Source organism: Gorilla gorilla, chromosome X (assembly GCF_029281585.2).
Source record: "Gorilla gorilla gorilla isolate KB3781 chromosome X, NHGRI_mGorGor1-v2.1_pri, whole genome shotgun sequence".
NCBI classification, from domain to species: Eukaryota; Metazoa; Chordata; class Mammalia; order Primates; family Hominidae; genus Gorilla; species Gorilla gorilla.
Window position 1 is genome coordinate 63,901,223 of NC_073247.2, and position 18,545 is coordinate 63,919,767.

General features: G+C 40.9%; 1 protein-coding gene across 1 annotated transcript in view; it reads left to right on the forward strand.

Moving 5' to 3' along the window:
* The first annotated feature begins 2,118 nt into the window (after positions 1–2,118).
* Positions 2,119–18,545, forward strand: part of LOC101135450 (large ribosomal subunit protein bL32m-like) — a 33,498-nt gene continuing 17,071 nt past the window's right edge. The window contains exons 1-2 of the mRNA XM_055375809.2: positions 2,119–2,257; positions 9,555–9,658. Coding sequence (XP_055231784.1) covers positions 2,119–2,257; positions 9,555–9,658 — 243 coding nt within the window. The remainder of the gene's footprint in view (positions 2,258–9,554; positions 9,659–18,545) is intronic.

The window sequence follows — 18,545 nt, forward strand, 5'->3', positions numbered from 1 at the left end:
AGTGGAAGGCAAAATACAATGGGTTAAGAGGTGACAGACGAAAAAAGGATTAAAAAGAGAACAAGAGGTGAGGAATTAAGGACAATAGTGCAAACAACATTCTTTTTATTTTAATTTTTTTTTTTTATACAGAGTTTTGCTTTTGTTGCCCAGGCTGGAGTGCAGTGGTGCGATCTTGGCTCACTGCAACCTCTGCCTCCAGGTTCAAGTGATTCTCTTGCCTCAGCCTCCCAAGTTGCTGGGATTACAGGTATGCACCACCATGCCTGGCTAATTTTTTTGCATTTAGTAGAGAGGGGGTTTCACCATGTTGGTCAGGCTGGTCTTGAACTCCTTACCTCAGGTGATCCACCCACCTTGGCATCCCAAAGTGCTGGGATTACAGGTGTGAGCCACCACACCCAGCTGCAAACAATATTCTTAAGCTACAGACAGTTCCTGGCTTACCATGGTTTGACTTATGATTTTTTGACTAAGATGTGCAAAAGTGATATGCATTCAATAGAAGCTACACTTTGAATTTTATTTTTTCCTGGGCTAGTGATAGGTGGTACGATACTCCTATGTGAGATGTTTAACGCTTTACTATAAAATAGGCTTTGTGTTGGATGATTTTGCCTGACTGTATGCTAATATAAGTGTTCTGAACACATTTAAGGTATGCTAGGCTAAACTATGATGTTTGGTAGGTTTGATGCATTAAATGCATTTTTGACTTATGATATTTTCAACTTACAAATGGGTTTATTGGACGTGACTCCATCAAAGTCAAGGAACATCTGTATTTGCCCATGACAGGGAGGAGATAAATAGGGCAGAAGCTAAAGAATGATGAGGAATTGAGTCAGTGTTTTTATTTTTAAATATATTTATTGAGGTATAATTGCAATGCATAAAATTCACCTATTTTAAGTATACAATTAAATTAATTTTAGCAGGCTTACAAAGTCGTACGATCATCACTACAATCCACTTTTGGAACATCTCTACCACCCCCAAAACATCCCTTGTAGTCCCTCTCTATCACACCAGACAGCCATTAAACTACTTTCTGTCTATGGATTTGCCTTTTAGATAGGAGAATTTAATATAAATGACATCATACAATATGTGTTCTCTTATGATTTGTTTCTTTCACCAAGCATAATGTTTTTGAGTTTGAGGTTTATTTATGGTGTATCATATATCAGTACTTTATTGTTTTTAATTGCTGAATGGTATTTTATTTAATAAATATACCATATTTTGCTTAACTGCACTCACTGGTTGAATGACATTTGGGTTGTTTCCACCTTTTGGATATCATAAATAATGTTGTTATAACCACCCAAGTACAAGTCTTTGTGTGGACATGTATTTCCATTTCTCTTGCCGGGTCACGTGGTAAATTTAATTTTGACTTTTTAAGAAACAATAGCGAAGGATTTTTTTTTAAGTTTCAAGAGACTTAGGCTGGGTGCGGTGGCTCACTCCTGTAATCCCAGCACTTTGGGAGGCTGAGGTGGGTGGATCACGAGGTCAGGAATTCAAGACCAACCTGGCCAAGATGGTGAAACCCCATCTCTACTAAAAATACAAAAAAATTAGCCAGGCGTGGTGGTGGGCACCTGTAATCTCAGCTACTAGGGAGGCTGAGACAGAGAACTGCTTGAACCTGGGAGGCGGAGGTTGCAGTGAGCTGAGATCCCTCCACTGCACTCCAGCCTGGGCGACAGAGTGAGACTCCATCTACAAAAAAAAAAGATTCAAGAGACTTGAACATGTTTGAAGGCCACGTCAGAGAAAGGAAAAGGCTGAAAATACAGAAGGGAGGGAGAGAGGGAACTCAGAGATCAAGTTTCCTGAGAAAGTAGAAGGGAATGGGGCACAGAATTCAGGTGGAAGGATTAGTCAACAAGAAAAGGGGCACCTCTTCCCCTGGAATAGGAGGGAAAGAGCAAAGAGTAGTCAGATTGGGATGCTCAGGAGTTTGCATGTACTCCATGTCAAGGAGTAGAAGACATCGTTGTCGGAAGTCTTCTCTTTTCAATTCGGTAGGGGATGAGGTCATCTGCCGAGGGCAAAGGTAAAGTAGAATTGTGAAAACGCTGAGGAGGATGGGAGTTTGGCAGAGCGACCATGAAGATTTGGAGAACTGATCGGGAAACAAGATTGCCAGAGAGCATAGAGGGCCGGGTAGAAGTTGGGGAATGTGAGTTTTTAGTGGCTCCCGACAGAGCAATTTATGGCCCCAGGATTGACCTAGAGAAGATGGAAGGTATTTTCATCTGCAGTTGGGGCTGTGTTGGAAATCTTAGCTGTGTTATGTCATGTCATCCTTGGTTCCTGACCCTGCCTGGTTCTCCAGGCCTCTCATGGATCCCCTGGATTACCTGACACCCCTTTCTCTTAGTCAGGGTAGGTTGGCTTATGCTTTGAATAATAATATTTTATTTTATTTTACTTTTTTGAGACAGAGTGTCATGCTGTCTCCTAGGCTGGAGTGCAGTGGTGTGATCATGACTCACAGTAGCCTTGATCTCCCCAGGTTCAGGTGATGCTTCCACTTCAGCCTCCCAAGTAAGTAGCTGGGACCACAGGTGCACAACAACACACCCAGCTAATTTTTGTATTTTTTGTAGAGACAGGGTTTTGCCATGTTGCCCAGGCCAGTCTTGAGCTCCTGGGCCATCTGCCCATCTTGGCCTCCCAAAGTGCTGGGATTACAAACATAAGCCACTGTGTCTGGCCAATAACAGTTTAAAAGCCCAAATCTCAATGACTTGACACACACAAGTTTATTTCTTGCTTACGCAAAATGTACTGCAGGTCAGAACAGCTCCCTTCCAAGAGGTAACTAAGGTATCCAGGCTGATGGAAGCTCCATCATCTTGTGGCTATCTCATCTAGTACCCGAGGCCTTTATGGATGTCATAGCAGAGGAAGAGAGTGCAGGAGGGTTGAGCACCAGTTCTCTGGCTCATTGGTCAGAGCTAGTGACATGGCCTCCTCTTCCTCTAAGAGGACTGGGAAATTCAGCAAACAGTAATTGACTCTACCACATCTTTTAAGAATAGTGTTTTCTGCTACATTTAACCAGAGTTACTGCCATTGCTTTCATTCAAGAACTCTGACTAGTAAAGGATATGGGGGTGAGAATATTTAAAGATATATATCTTCAATTTTTTCTGCTTACAAAAGTGATACATACATGTTATAAAAATTTGAACGTGGCTGGGTGCAGTGGCTCATGCCTGTAATCCCAGCACTTTGGGAGGCCGGGGCGGGTGAAACACGAGGTCAGGAGTTCGAGACCAGCCTGGCCTACATAGCAAAACCCCGTATCTACTAAAAATACAAAAATTAGCCAGGCGTGGTGGTGAGCACCTGTAATGCCAGCTACTCGGGAGGCTGAGGCAGGAAAATCGCTTGAACCCATAAGGCAAAATTTGCAGTGAGCCAAGATCACACCACTGCATTCCAGCCTGGGCAACAGTGTGAGACTCTGTCTCAAAAAAAAAAAAAAAAAAAAAAAATTGAACGTTACATAAATATTCAGTGTAGAAAGTGAAAAATCCCTCATAATCCCACACTCCCAAGATAACTATATATTTGATATATATCTGGTATATATTTTTATATATAACTATATACTTACATAGTTATATGCATTACATATACTGTATATATAACTATATATTTGGTATATATTTTTCTTTATATCCTACTAATAGGAAATAGATTTTTATCAAAAATAGGATCACACTACAGCTATTGTTTTGCAATTTCCTTTTTAACTTAATACTATACTTTGCTATCTTTCAAAGATATGTAGATGTGTAATTTTCTTTTCTTTCTTTCTTTCTTTTTTTTTTTTTTTTGAGACGGAGTCTCGACTTGTTGCCCAGGCTGGAGTGCAATGGCACGATATTGGCTCACTGCAACCTCTGCCTCCCGGGTTCAAACGATTCTCCTGCCTCAGCCTCCCGAGTAGCTGGGATTACAGGCTCCTGCCACCACGCCCAGCTAATTTTTGCATTTTTAGTAGAGACAGGGTTTCACCATGTTGGCCAGTCTGGTCTCAAACTCCTGATCTCATGATCCGCCCACCTCACCCTCCCAAAGTGCTGAGATTACAGGCGTGAGCCACCGTGCTCGGCCTGTAGATGTGTAATTTTCTTATTCCTTTATCCTTATTTTTATTTTTAAATAATTTTTAATTATGCAAGTAATATAGAACTAGCCTCTCCTTAAATTCTTTTTTTTTTTTGAGATGGAGTCTTGCTCTGTCACCCAGGCTGGAGTGCAGTGGCGCAATCTCAGCTCACTGCAACCTCTGCCTCCCAGGTTCAAGCTATTCTCCTGCCTCAGCCTCCCAAGTAGCTGGAACTACAGGCGCATGCCACGCCCAGCTAATTTTTTGTATTTTTAGTAGAGATGAGATTTCGCTACATTGGCCAGGATGGTCTAGATCTCTCGACCTTGTGATCCTCCTGCCTTGGCCTCCCAAAGTGCTGGGATTACAGGCATGAGTCACCACACCTGGCCTTAATTTTTTTTTTTTTTGAGACGGAGTCTTGCTCTGTCGCCCAGGCTGGAGTGCAGTGGCGCGATCTTGGCTCATTGCAAGCTCTGCCTCCTGGGTTCCCACCATTCTCCTGCCTCAGCCTCCCGAGTAGCTGGGACTACAGGTGCCCGCCACCACACCTGGCTAATTTTTTGTATTTTTAGTAGAGATGGGGTTTCACTGTGTTAGCCAGGATGGTCTTGATCTCCTGACCTCGTGATCCGCCTGCCTTGGCCTCCCAAAGTGCTGGGATTACAGGCGTCAGCCACCACGCCGGGCTCCTTAAAATTTTTTAAAGCTTTAAGGTTAGGCTAAGGTTCTTTTTGACCATAACCCAATTCAAATTTTTTTGTCTGCCTTTAGCATGCATTTGAATGATTGCATAGTATTCCTCCATTATATGGATACAATCTACTTTATTTGCAGAATTCTCTATTTTTTAACATTTGTGAAAGTTTTAATAGTGACAACACAGGTTACAAAAATCATAATTTATATTTGTAAAATATATCTATAACTATATACAAAGATGATGTAATCATACAAAGATGCACATGGTGATTTCTTCTGGTGATATTTTTGGTACTTTATCTTCATTTTCTTCTATGTGCTTTTCTTTTTCTTTCCTCTTTCTATTTTTAATTTTTGTGGGATATAGTAGGTGTGTATATTTATGTATATGGTGTTTTGTTACAGGCATGCAATGAGAAATTAGCACATTATGGAGAATGGGGTATCCATCCCCTCAGGCATTCGTCCTTTGAGTCACAAACAATCCAGTTACACTCTTTTAGTTATTTTAAAATGTACAATTATTATTGACTATAGTCACCCTGTTGTGCTATCAAATAAGTAGGTCTTATTCATTCTTTCTATTTTTTTTGTACCCATTAATCTTCCCTGCATTTCCTCCCTTGTCACTACCCTTCCCAGCCTCTGGTAACCATCCTTCTACTCTCTATGCCCATGAGTTCAATTGTTTTGATTTTTAGATCCCACAAATAAGTGAGAACGTGCAATGTTTGTTTGTCTTTCTGTGCCTGGCTTATTTCACTTACCAATGATCTCTAGTTCCATCCATGTTGTTCAAATGATAGGATCTCTTTTTTTTTTTTTTAAGATTTTTTTTAAGACGGGATCTTGCTCTGTCACCAGGCTGGTGTGTGCAGTGGTGCCATCTTGGCTCACTGCAACCTCTGCCGCCCAGGTTCAAGCGATTCTCCTGCCTCAGCCTCCCAAGTAGCTGGAACTACAGGCACATGCCACCACACCTGGCTAATTTTTGTATTTTTAGTAGAGACGGGGTTTCACCATGTTGGCCAGGATGGTCTCGCACTCCTGACCTCGTGATCTGCCTGCCTCGGCCTCCCAAAGTGCTGGGATTACAGGTGTGAGCCACCACGCCCGGCCAATCTCATTCTTTTTTATGGCTGAATATTATTCCATTGTGTACATGTACCACATTGTCTTTATCCCCTCATCTGTTGATGGACATTTAGGTCACTTCCAAATCTTAGCTATTTTAAACAGCACTGCAACAAACACAGGAGTGCAGATATCTCTTTGATATGACGATTTCTTTTCTTTTGGATATATACCCACAGTAGGATTGCTGGATCATATGATAGCTCAATTTTTAGTTTTTTAAGGAACCTCTAAATTGTTCTTCATAGTGATTGTACTAATTTACATTCCTAATAACTGTGTATGAGGGTTCCCTTTTCTCCACATCCTCACTAGCATTTGTTGCTGCCTGTTTTTTGCCTGCCTTTTTAACTGGGGTGAAATGATATCTTATTGTAGTTTTGATTTGCATTTCTCTGATGATCACCTTTTCATATACCTGTTTGCCATTGGTATATCTTCTTTTGAGAAATGTCTATGCAAATCTTTTGCCCATTTTTTGAGCTCCTTATATATTCTGGTTTTTATTTTTTTTGAGACAGAGTTTCGCTCTTGTCACCTAGGCTGGAGTACAATGGTGCAATCTCAGCTCACCGCAACCTCCACCTCCCAGGTTCGAGCGATTCTTCTGAGTAGCTGGGATTACAAGCATGCACCACAACGCCCGGCTAATTTTGTATTTTTAGTAGAGACGGGGGTCTCACCATGTTGGCCAGGCTGGTCCTGAACTCCTGACCTCATGTGATCCACCTGCCTCAGCCTCCCAAAGTGCTGGGATTACAAGTGTGAGCCATCATGCCCAGCTGTATTCTGGCTATTAATCCCTTGTCAGACGGGTAGTTTGCAAATATTTTCTCTCATTCTGTGGATTGCCTCTTCACTTTGCTGATTGTATCCTTTGCTGTGCAGAAGCTTTTTATCTTGATGTGATCCTATTTGCCCATTTTTGCTTTAGTTGCCTGTGCTTGTGGGTTGTTGTGCTCAAGAATTTTTTGCCCAGCTCAGTGTCCTGGAGATCTTCCCCCAATGTTTTCTTGTAGTAGTTTCATAGTTTGAGGTCTTAGTTTTAAGTCTTTAATCCATTTTGATTTGATTTTTTATATGGCAAGAGATAGGGGTCTACTTTCATTATTTTGCATATGGATATCCAGTTTTCCCAGAACCATTTATCGAAGAGGCTGTCTTTTCCCCAGTATATGTTCTCAGCGCCTTTGTCAAAAGTGAGTTCACTGTAGATGTGTGGATTTGTTTCTGGGCTCTCTATTCTGTTCCACTGGTTTATGTGTCTGTTGCTATGCCAGTGTCATGCTGTTTTGGTTACTATAACTCTGTAGTATAAATTGAAGTCAGGTAATGTGATTCCTCCAGTTTTGTTATTTTTGCTTAGGATAGCTTTGGCTGTTCTGGGTCTTTTGTGGTCTGGGTCTTTTTTCTTTATATCTTTCTCTTATCTGATGGCTCTAGCTAGGACTTCCAGTACTATTAAATAACACTGGTGAAAGTGGGCATCTTTTTCATTTTCCAGATCTTGGGGGAAGAGCTTTCAGTTTTTCCCCATTCAGTATGATACTAGCTGTGGGTCTGTCATATATGGCTTTTATAATGTTGAGTTATATTCCTTCTATACCCAGTCTTTGAGGGTTTTTTTTTTATCATGAACGGATGTTGAATTTTATCAAATACTTTTTCAGCATCAATTTAAATGATCATATGGTTTTGATCCTTCATTCTGTTGACATTATGTATCACATTAATTGATTTGCATATGTTGAACCATCCTTGCATCCCAGGGATAAATCCCACTTGGTCATGATGAATGATGTTTCTAATGTATTGTTGAATTCAGTTTGCTAGTATTTTGTTGAGGATTTTTGCATCAATATTCATCAGAGATATTGGCCTGTAGTTTTCTTTTTTTGATGTGTCTTTGTCTGGTTTTGGTATCTGGGTAATACTGACCTTGTAGAATGAATTTGAAAGTATTCTTTCCTCGTCTTTTTTTTTTTTTTTTGAGTCAGAGTTTCACTCTTGTTGTGCAGGCTGGAGTGCAATGGTGCGCTCTCGGCTCACCGCAACCTCCGCCTCCCAGGTTCAAGTGATTCTCCTGCCTCATCCTCCCTAGTAGCTGGGATTACAGGCATGCACCACCACGCCCAGCTAATTTTTGTATTTTTAGTAAAGATGGGGTTTCTCCGTGTTGGTCAGGCTTGAACTTCCGACCTCAGGTGATCCACCCGCCTTGGCCTCCCAAAGTGCTGGGATTACAGGTGTGAGCCACCGCACCCAGCCTTTCCTCTTCTAATTTTTGGAATAGTTTGAGTAGGACTCGTATTACTTCTTCCTTAAATGTTTGCTAGAGTTCAGCAGGGAAGCCATCAGGTCCTTAGCTTGTCTTTACTGGGAGACTTTTTGTTATGGTTTCAATCTTGTTATTTGCTTTCGGTCTGTTCAGATTTTGGGTTTTTTCCTGGTTCAATCTTGACACGTTGTGTGTATCTAGGAATTTGTCCATATCGTCTAGATTTTCCAATTTATTGGCATAGAGTTGCTCATAGTAGTCACTGATGATCCTTTGAATTTCTGCAGTATCAGTTGAAATGTCTCCTTTTCATTTCTGATTTTATTAATTTGTATCTTCTCTCTTTTTTTTTAGTCTGGCTAAAGGTTTGGCAAGTGTGTTTAACTTTTCAAGAAATCAACATTTTTTCACTGATCTTTTGCATTGTTTTTTTCATTTCAATTTCATTTATTTCTCCTCTGATCTTTATTGTTTATTTTCTTCTACTAATTTGGGGTTTGATTTGCTCTTGCTTTTCTAGTTCTTTAAGATGCATCATTAGATTATTTGAAGTTTTTCCCTCTTTTTTTGATGTAGGCATTTATAGCTATAAACTTTCTTCTTAGTACTACTTTTGCTGTATCCCATAGGCTTTGGTGGTTTTTTGTATTTCCATTATCATTTGTTTCAATAATTTTTTTTCATTTCCTTCTTAATTTCTTCATTGACCCACTGGTCATTCAGGAGCATATAGTTTAATTTCTATATATTTTTATAGTTCCAAAATTCCTCTTGCTATTAATTTCTAGTTTTATTCCATTGTGGTCAGAGAAGATGCTTGATATTATTTCAATTTTTTTGAACATTTTAAGACTTGTTTTGTGACCTAACATATGATCTATCTTTGAGAATGATCCATGTGCTGAGGAAAAGAATGTGTATTCTGTAGCCATTGGATGAAATATTCTGTAAATATCTATTAGATTCATTTAGCCTATAGTAGATATTAAGTCTGATGTTTCTTTGTTGATTTTCTGTTTGGAAAATCTGTCCAATGCTGAAAATGGGGTGTTGATGTCTCCAGCTGTTATATCAGGGCCTATCTCTCTCTTAGGTCTAATAATCTTTGTTTTATATATCTGTGTGCTCCAGTTCTGGGTGCATATATACTTAAAATTGTCATATTCTCTCGCTGAATTGACCCCTTTATCATTATATAGTGACTTTTTTGTCTCTTCTTACAGTTTTTGCCTTGAAATCTATTTTGTCTAAGATAAGTATAGCTACTCCTGCTCTTTTTTAAAAATTCTATTCTCTACCAAAAAGAATCAGGACTCTTTGGAAAACTGGCTGATTCCAGGGATGTGGTAGTTAAAATACAAGATGGACCTAGATTTCTTGTGGTACCAGAAATCAAGGAGGTGCTCAAAGTAAGATGGAGACATGCCAAAGGACACAGGAGTTTGGAGGGCTTCCTACTGGTCAAATATAGAGTATTTGAACATCAGAATAAAGAACGATATTTATTAATGAGTTATAACCAATTGAGTAAAATAGACAACTGCTGTGGTTTGGATATGGTTTGTTTGTCCCCACCAAAACTCATGTTGAATTTTGATCCCCAGTGTGGCAGTGTTGGGAGTTGAGGCTTAGTGGGAGGTGTTTGTCAGTGGGAGCAGATTCCTCATGAATCGCTTCATGCTGTTTTGAAGGTAGCGAGTGAGTTCTCACTCTGGCAAGACTGGGTTAGTTCTCACAGGAATCGATTAATTACCCCAAGAGTGGGTTGTTATAAAGCCAGGGCACCCCTTCCGATTTTGTCTCTTTGCATATGTTCACCTCCTCTTCGACCTTCTCTGCCACATTATGACACAGCACAAAAGCCCTCATCAGAAGCCAGGGCTATGCCATGGAACTTCCAGCCTGCAGAATCAGGAGCTAAGTAAACCTCCTTTCTTTATAAATTACCCAGCCTCAGGGATTCTGTTATAGCAACACAAAATGAACTAAGTCAACAACCATGAGCTCGTGAGGATATAAATAAATAAATGTAGAAAGGAAAGTGCTCCCTTAGACTGGAAAGTTAACTAATACATGTCAAAAGAATGCATTTGAGGGAGCCAAGATGGCCGAATAGGAACAGCTGCAGTCTACAGCTCCCAGCGTGAGTGATGCAGAAGACGGGTGATTTCTGCATTTCCAACTGAGGTACTGGGTTCATCTCACTGGGGAGTGTCGGACAGTGAGTGCAGGACAGTGGGTGCAGTGCAACAAGCATGAGCCAAAGCAGGGCGAGGCATCGCCTCACCCGAGAAGCACAAGGGGTCAGGGAATTCCCTTTCCTAGTCAAAGAAAGGGGTGACAGCACCTGGAAAACGGGTCATTCCCACCCTAATACTGCACTTTTCCAATGGTCTTAGCAAACGGCACACCAGGAGATTATATCCTGCCCCTGGCTTAGAGGGTCCTACACCCACGGAGCCTCGCTCATTGCTAGCACAGCAGTCTGAGATCAAACTGCAAGGCGGCAGCGAGGCTGGGGGAGGGGTGCCCACCATTGCTGAGGCTTGAGTAGGTAAACAAAGTGGCCAGGAAGCTCGAACTGGGTGGAGCCCACCGCAGCTCAAGGAGGCCTGCCTGCATCTGTAGACTCCACCTCTGGGGGCACGGCATAGCCAAACAAAAGGCAGCAGAATCCTCTGCAGACTTAAATGTCCCTATCTGACAGCTTTGAAGAGAGTAGTGGTTCTCCCAGCATGCAGCTGGAGATCTGAGAACGGACAGACTGCCTCCTCAAGTGGGTCCCTGACCCCCGAGTAGCCTAACTGGGAGGCACCCCCCAGTAGGGGCAGTCTGACACCTCACACGGCCGGGTACTCCTCTGAGACAAAACTTCCAGAGGAACGATCAGGCAGCAACATTTGCTGTTCACCAATATCTGCTGTTCTGCAGCCTCCGCTGCTGATACCCAGGCAAACAGGGTCTGGAGTGGACCTCCAGCAAACTCCAACAGACCAGCAGCTGAGGGTCCTGATTGTTAGACGGAAAACTAACGAACAGAAAGGACATCCACACCAAAACCCCATCTGTATGTTACCATCATCAAAGACCAAAGGTAGATAAAACCACAAAGATGGGGAAAAAACAGAGCAGAAAAACTGGAAACTCTAAAAATCAGAGTGCCACTCCTCCTCCAAAGGAACGCAGCTCCTCACCAGCAACAGAACAAAGCTGGACAGAGAATGACTTTGATGAGTTGAGAGAAGAAGGCTTCAGATGATCAAACTACTCCGAGCTAAAGGAGGAATTTCGAATCAATGGCAAAGAAGTTAAAAACCTTGAAAAAAATTAGACAAACGGCTAACTAGAATAACTAATGCAGAGAAGTCCTTAAAGGACCTGATGGAGCTGAAAACCAAGGCACGAGAACTATGTGACGAATGCACAAGCCTCAGTAGCCGATTCGATCAACTGGAAGAAAGGGTATCAGTGATGGAAGATCAAATGAATGAAATGAAGTGAGAAGAGAAGTTTAGAGAAAAAAGAATAGAAAGAAACGAGCAAAGCCTCCATGAAATACGGGACTATGTGAAAAGACCAAATCTACGTCTCATAGGTGTACCTGAAAGTGACAGGGAGAATGGAACCAAGTTGGAAAACACTCTGCAGGATATTATCCAGGAGAATTTCCCCAATCTAGCAAGGCAGGCCAACATTCAAATTCAGGAAATACAGACAACACCACAAAGATACTCCTCGAGAAGAGCAACTCCAAGACACATAATTGTCAGATTCACCAAAGTTGAAATGAAGGAAAAAATATTAAGGGCAGCCAGAGAGAAAGGTCGGGTTACCCTCAAAGGGAAGCCCATCAGACTAACAGCTGATCTCTCGGCAGAAACTCTACAAGCCAGAAGAGAGTGGGGGCCAATATTCAACATTCTTAAAGAAAAGAATTTTCAACCCAGAATTTCATATCCAGCCAAACTAAGCTTCCTAAGTGAAGGAGAAATAAAATCCTCTGCAGACAAGCAAATGCTGAGAAATTTTGTTACCACCAGGCCTGCCCTAAAAGAGCTCCTGAAGGAAGCACTAAACATGGAAAGGAACAACCAGTACCAGCCACTGCAAAAACATGCCAAATTGTAAACACCATTGAGGCTAGGAAGAAACTGCATCAACTAACGAGCAAAATAACCAGCTAACATCATAATGACAGGCTCAAATTCACACATAACAATATTAACCTTAAATGTAAACGGGCTAAATGTTCCAATTAAAAGACACAGACTGGCAAATTGGATAGAGTCAAGACCCATCAGTGTGCTGTATTCAGGAAACCCATCTCACCTGCAGAGACACACATAGGCTCAAAATAAAGGGATGGAGGAAGATCTACCAAGCAAATGGAAAACAAAAAAGGCAGGGGTTGCAATCCTAGTCTCTGATAAAACAGACTTTAAACCAACAAAGATCAAAAGAGACAAAGAAGGCCGTTACATAATGGTAAAAGGATCAATTCAACAAGAAGAGCTAACTATCCTAAATATATATGCACCCAATACAGGAGCAGCCAGATTCATAAAGCAAGTCCTTAGAGACCTACAAAGAGACTTGGACTCCCACACAATAATAATGGGAGACTTTAACACCCCACTGTCAACATTAGACAGATCAACGAGACAGAAAGTTAACAAGGATATCCAGGAACTGAACTCACCTCTGCACCAAGTGGACTTAATAGATATCTACAGAACTCTGCACCCAAAATCAACAGAATATACATTCTTTTCAGCACCACACCACACCTATTCCAAAATTGACCACATACTTGGAAGTAAAGCACTCCTCAGCAAATGTAAAAGAACAGAAATTATAACAAACTGTCTCTCAGACCACAGTGCAATCAAACTAGAACTCAGGATTAAGAAACTCACTCAAAACCGCTCAACTACATGGAAACTGAACAACCGGCTCCTGAAAGACTACTGGGTACATAACGAAATGAAGGCAGAAATAAAGACGTTCTTTGAAACCAACAAGAACAAAGACACAACATACCAGAATCTGTGGGACACATTCAAAGCAGTGTGTAGAGGGAAATTGATAGCACTAAATGCCCACAAGAGAAAGCAGGAAAGATCTAAAATTGACACCCTAACATCACAATGAAAAGAACCAGAGAAGCAAGAGCAAACACATTCAAAAGCTAGCAGAAGGCAAGAAATAACTAAAATCAGAGCAGAACTGAAGGACATAGAGATACAAAAAAACCCTTCAAAAAATCAATGAATCCAGGAGCTGGTTTTTTGAAAAGATCAACAAAATTGATAGACCGCTACCAAGACTAATAAAGAAGAAAAGAGAGAAGAATCAAACAGATGCAATAAAAAATGACAAAGGGGATATCACCACCGAGCCCACAGAAATACAAACTACCATCAGAGAATACTACAAACACCTCTATGAAAATAAACTAGAAAATCTAGAAGAAATGGATAAATTCCTGGACACATACACCCTCCCAAGACTAAACCAGGAAGAAGTTGAATCTCTGAATAGACCAATAACAGGCTCTGAAATTGAGGCAATAATTAATAGCTTACCAACCAAAAAAAGTCCAGGACCAGGTGGATTCACAGCCGAATTCTACCAGAAGTACAAGGAGGAGCTGGTACCTTTCCTTCTGAAACCATTCCAATCAATAGGAAAAGAGGGAATCCTCCCTAACTCATTTTATGAGGCCAGCATCACCCTGATACCAAAGCCTGGCAGAGACACAACAAAAAAAGAGAATTTTAGACCAATATCCCTGATGAACATCGATGCAAAAATCCTCAATAAAATACTGGCAAACCAAATCCAGCAGCACATCCAAAAGCTTATCCACCATGATCAAGTGGGCTTCATCCCTGGGATGCAAGAAGGCTGGTTCAACACACACAAATCAATAAACGTAATCCAGCATATAAACAGATCCAATGACAAAAACCACATGATTATCTCGATAGATGCAGAAAAGGCTTTTGACAAAATTCAACAGCCCTTCATGCTAAAAACTCTCAATAAATTAGGTATTGATGGGACATACCTCAAAATAATAAGAGCTATTTATGACAAACCCACAGCCAATATCATACTGAATGGGCAAAAACTGAAAGCATTCCCTTTGAAAACTGGCACAAGACAGGGATGCCCTCTCTCACCACTCTTATTCAACGTAGTGTTGGAAGTTCTGGCCAGGGCAATCAGGCAGGAGAAGGAAATAAAGGGTATTCAATTAGGAAAAGAGGAAGTCAAATTGTCCCTGTTTGCAGATGACATGATTGTATATCTAGAAAACCCCATCGTCTCAGCTCAAAATCTTCTTAAGCTGATAAGCAACTTCAGCAAAGTCTCAGGATACAAAATCAATGTGCAAAAATCACAAGCATTCTTATACACCAATAACAGACAAACAGAGAGCCAAATCATGAGTGAACTCCCATTCACAATTGCTTCAAAGAGAATAAAATACCTAGGAATCCAACTTACAAGGGATGTGAAGGACCTCTTCAAGGAGAACTACAAACCACTGCTCAATGAAATAAAAGAGGATACAAACAAATGGAAGAACATTCTATGCTCATGGGTAGGAACAATCAATACCGTGAAAATGGCCATACTGCCCAAGGTAATTTATAGATTCAATGCCATCCCCATCAAGCTACCAATGACTTTCTTCACAGAATTGGAATAAACTACTTTAAAGTTCATATGGAACCAAAAAAGAGCCCGCATGGCCAAGTCAATCCTAAGCCAAAAGAACAAAGCTAGAGGCATCACGCTACCTGACTTCAAACTATACTACAAGGCTACAGTAACCAAAACAGCATGGTACTGGTACCAAAACAGCATGGTACTGGTACCAAAACAGAGATATAGATCAATGGAACAGAACAGAGCCCTCAGAAATAATGCCACATATCTACAACCATCTGATCTTTGACAAACCTGACAAAAACAAGAAATGGGGAAAGGATTCCCTATTTAATAAATGGTGCTGGGAAAACTGGCTAGCCATATGTAGAAAGCTGAAACTGGATCCCTTCCTTACACCTTATACAAAAATTAATTCAAGGTGGATGAAAGACTTAAATGTTAGACCTAAAACCATAAAAACCCTAGAAGAAAACCTAGGCAATACCATTCAGGACATAGGCATGGGCAAGGACTTCATGTCTAAAACACCAAAAGCAATGGCAACAAAAGCCAAAATTGACAAATGGGATCTAATTCAACTAAAGAGCTTCTGCACAGCAAAAGAAACTACCATCAGAGTGAACAGGCAACCTACAGAATGGGAGAAAATTTTTGCAATCTACTCATCTGACAAAGGGCTAATATCCAGAATCTGCAATGAACTCAAACAAATTTACAAGAAAAAAACAACCCCATCAAAAAGTGGGCAAAGGATATGAACAGACACTTCTCAAAAGAAGACATTTATGCAGCCAAAAGACACATGAAAAAATGCTCACCATCACTGGCCATCAGAGAAATGCAAATCAAAACCACAATGAGATACCATCTCACACCAGTTAGAATGGTGATCATTAAAAAGTCAGGAAACAACAGGTGCTGGAGAGGATGTGGAGAAATAGGAACACTTTTACACTGTTGGTGGGACTATAAGCTAGTTCAACCATTGTGGAAGTCAGTGTGGGGATTCCTCAGGGATCTAGAACTAGAAATACCATTTGACTCAGCCATCCCATTACTGGGTATATACCCAAAGGCTTATAAATCATGCTGCTATAAAGACACAAGCACACATATGTTTATTGCGGCAGTATTCACAATAGCAAAGACTTGGAACCAACCCAAATGTCCAACAATGATAGACTGGATTAAGATAATGTGGCACATATACACCATGGAATACTATGCAGCCATAAAAAAGGATGAGTCCATGTCCTTTGTAGGGAGATGGATGAAGCTGGAAACCATCATTCTCAGCAAACTATCACAAGGACAAAAAACCAAACACCGCATGTTCCCACTCATAGGTGGGAATTGAACAATGAGAACACATGGACACTGGAAGGGGAACATCACACACTGGGGCCTGTTGTGGGGTGGGGGGAGAGGGGAGGGATAGCATTTGGAGATATACCTAATGCTAAATGATGAGTTACTGGGTGTAGCACACCAACATGGCACATGTATACATATGTAACAAACCTGCACATTGTGCACATGTACCCTAAAACTTAAAGTATAATTAAAAAAAAAAGAATGCATTTGAAAATCTCTGGCTGGGCGCAGTGGCTCACTCCTGTAATCCCAGCACTTTGGGAGGCTGAGGTAGGCAGATCACAGGGTCAGGCGTTGGAGATCAGCCTGACAAACATGGTGAAACCCCGCCTCTACTAAAAATACAAAAATTAGCCTGGCGTGGTTGTGGGTGCCTGTAATCCCAGCTACTCAGGAGGCTGAGGCCGGAGAATCACTTGAACCTGGGAGGCAGAGGTTGCAGTGAGCCAATATCACCCCACTGCACTCCAGCCTGGGCAACAGAGCGAGACTCTGTCTCAAAAAAAAAAAAAAAATCCATAACCTGAATGTAATCATGAGGAAACATCAGACAAACTTACATTAAGGGACAGCCTACAAATAATTAGCCTGAACTCCAAAAATGACAATGTTATGAACCATAAAGAAAGACCGAGGCTGGGCACGGTGGCTCACACCTGTAATCCCAGTGTTTTGGGAGGCCAAGGTGAGTGGATTACGTGAGGTCAGGAGTTCAAGACCACCCTGACCAACGTGGTGAAACCCTGTCTTCACTAAAAATACAAAATTAGCTGGGCGTGGTGGTGCATGCCTGTGAAATCCCAGCTACTTGGGAGGCTGAAGCAGGAGAATCGCTTGAACCAGGGAAGCGGAGGTTGCAGTGAGCCGAGATCTTGCCATTAACACTCCAGACTGGGCAACAAGAGCAAAACTCCATCTAAAAAAAAAAGACCAAGGATCTCTTCCAGATTGTAGGAGACTAAAGAGATATGACAACTGAATGCACATGATTTGTTTTTTTCTTTTGCTATAAAGAATGTTGTTGAGGAAATTGGCTAGTTCTGAATAAGGTCTGTAGATTATGTATTTAATAGTATTACGTATTTTTTAGTTTTCTGATTTTGATAATTACTCTGTTTACATAAGATAATCCCTTGATTTAGAAAATACACCCAGAATTATTTAAGGGTAATGGAGTACTATGTCTGCAACTGATTCTCAACTTGTTGAGGGGAAAAAAGAAGTAAACATACAAACACAGACACATATATGAGAGACAGGGATAAATGGAGTAGGATAAAGCAAATGTGAGAAAATGTTAACATTTGGGGAATCTGAGTGAAGAGTACACAGGAGTTCCTTGTGCTTTTCTTAGAAACTTTGAGTAAGCCTGAAATTTTCAAAATACATATATAAAAGAAAACACACACACATACTTACATGGGCTTAGAGTAGCCACACAAAGACCATAAAAAGTGGTAACGGTGGTGATCCCCAGTGGAGAACTGGGACCTGAGGGTGAGCAGTGAAAAAGAAACTTAATTTTCACTGTATACTTTCCTGTGTTGTTTGAAGGGTTTATCCTATGCATGTATTACACACTCCAAAGTTCCCCTCAAATACTACCGTTTCCAAAAAGCCTACTTATTTTTCCTAACCTCTTTCAAACAACAATCCTTCTTTACATTACCTCCCAAAATAAGACACAGAAAATCAAACCTAAAACATGGTCAAACAAATTAAAAAAAAAAGAAAGAAAGAAAGAAAGAAATGCTGAAACCCACACAGGAAGGAATTCCGTAAGTAAATCTATTCAGTGACATATTTTTGGAGCCATTTAAATAATGTTTATAAAGAATTCTAATGGGAAAATATTTACATGCAAATTGCAGCATAAAATTGACAGTACAGCCTGATCCCAACTATGTTCTGTTTATTTGTTAAGGTCTAGAATATAGACTAAATACACCAAGGTGCTAACACTGGTTGTGTTTGGGTGGTAGATAGTATGTGGTTTTCCCCAAATTTTCTTTTTCTTTTTCTTTCTTTCGTTTTCGAGACAGAGTCTCATTCTATTGCCCAGGCTGGAGTGCAGTGGCGCAATTGCAGCTCACTGAATCCTCCACCTCCCGGGTTCAAGCAATTCTCCTGCCTCAGCCTCCCAAGTAGCTGGGATTACAGGCATGCACCACCATGCCCGGCTAATTTTGTATTTTTAGTAGAGACGGGGTTTCTCCATGTTGGTCAGGCTGGTCTTGAACT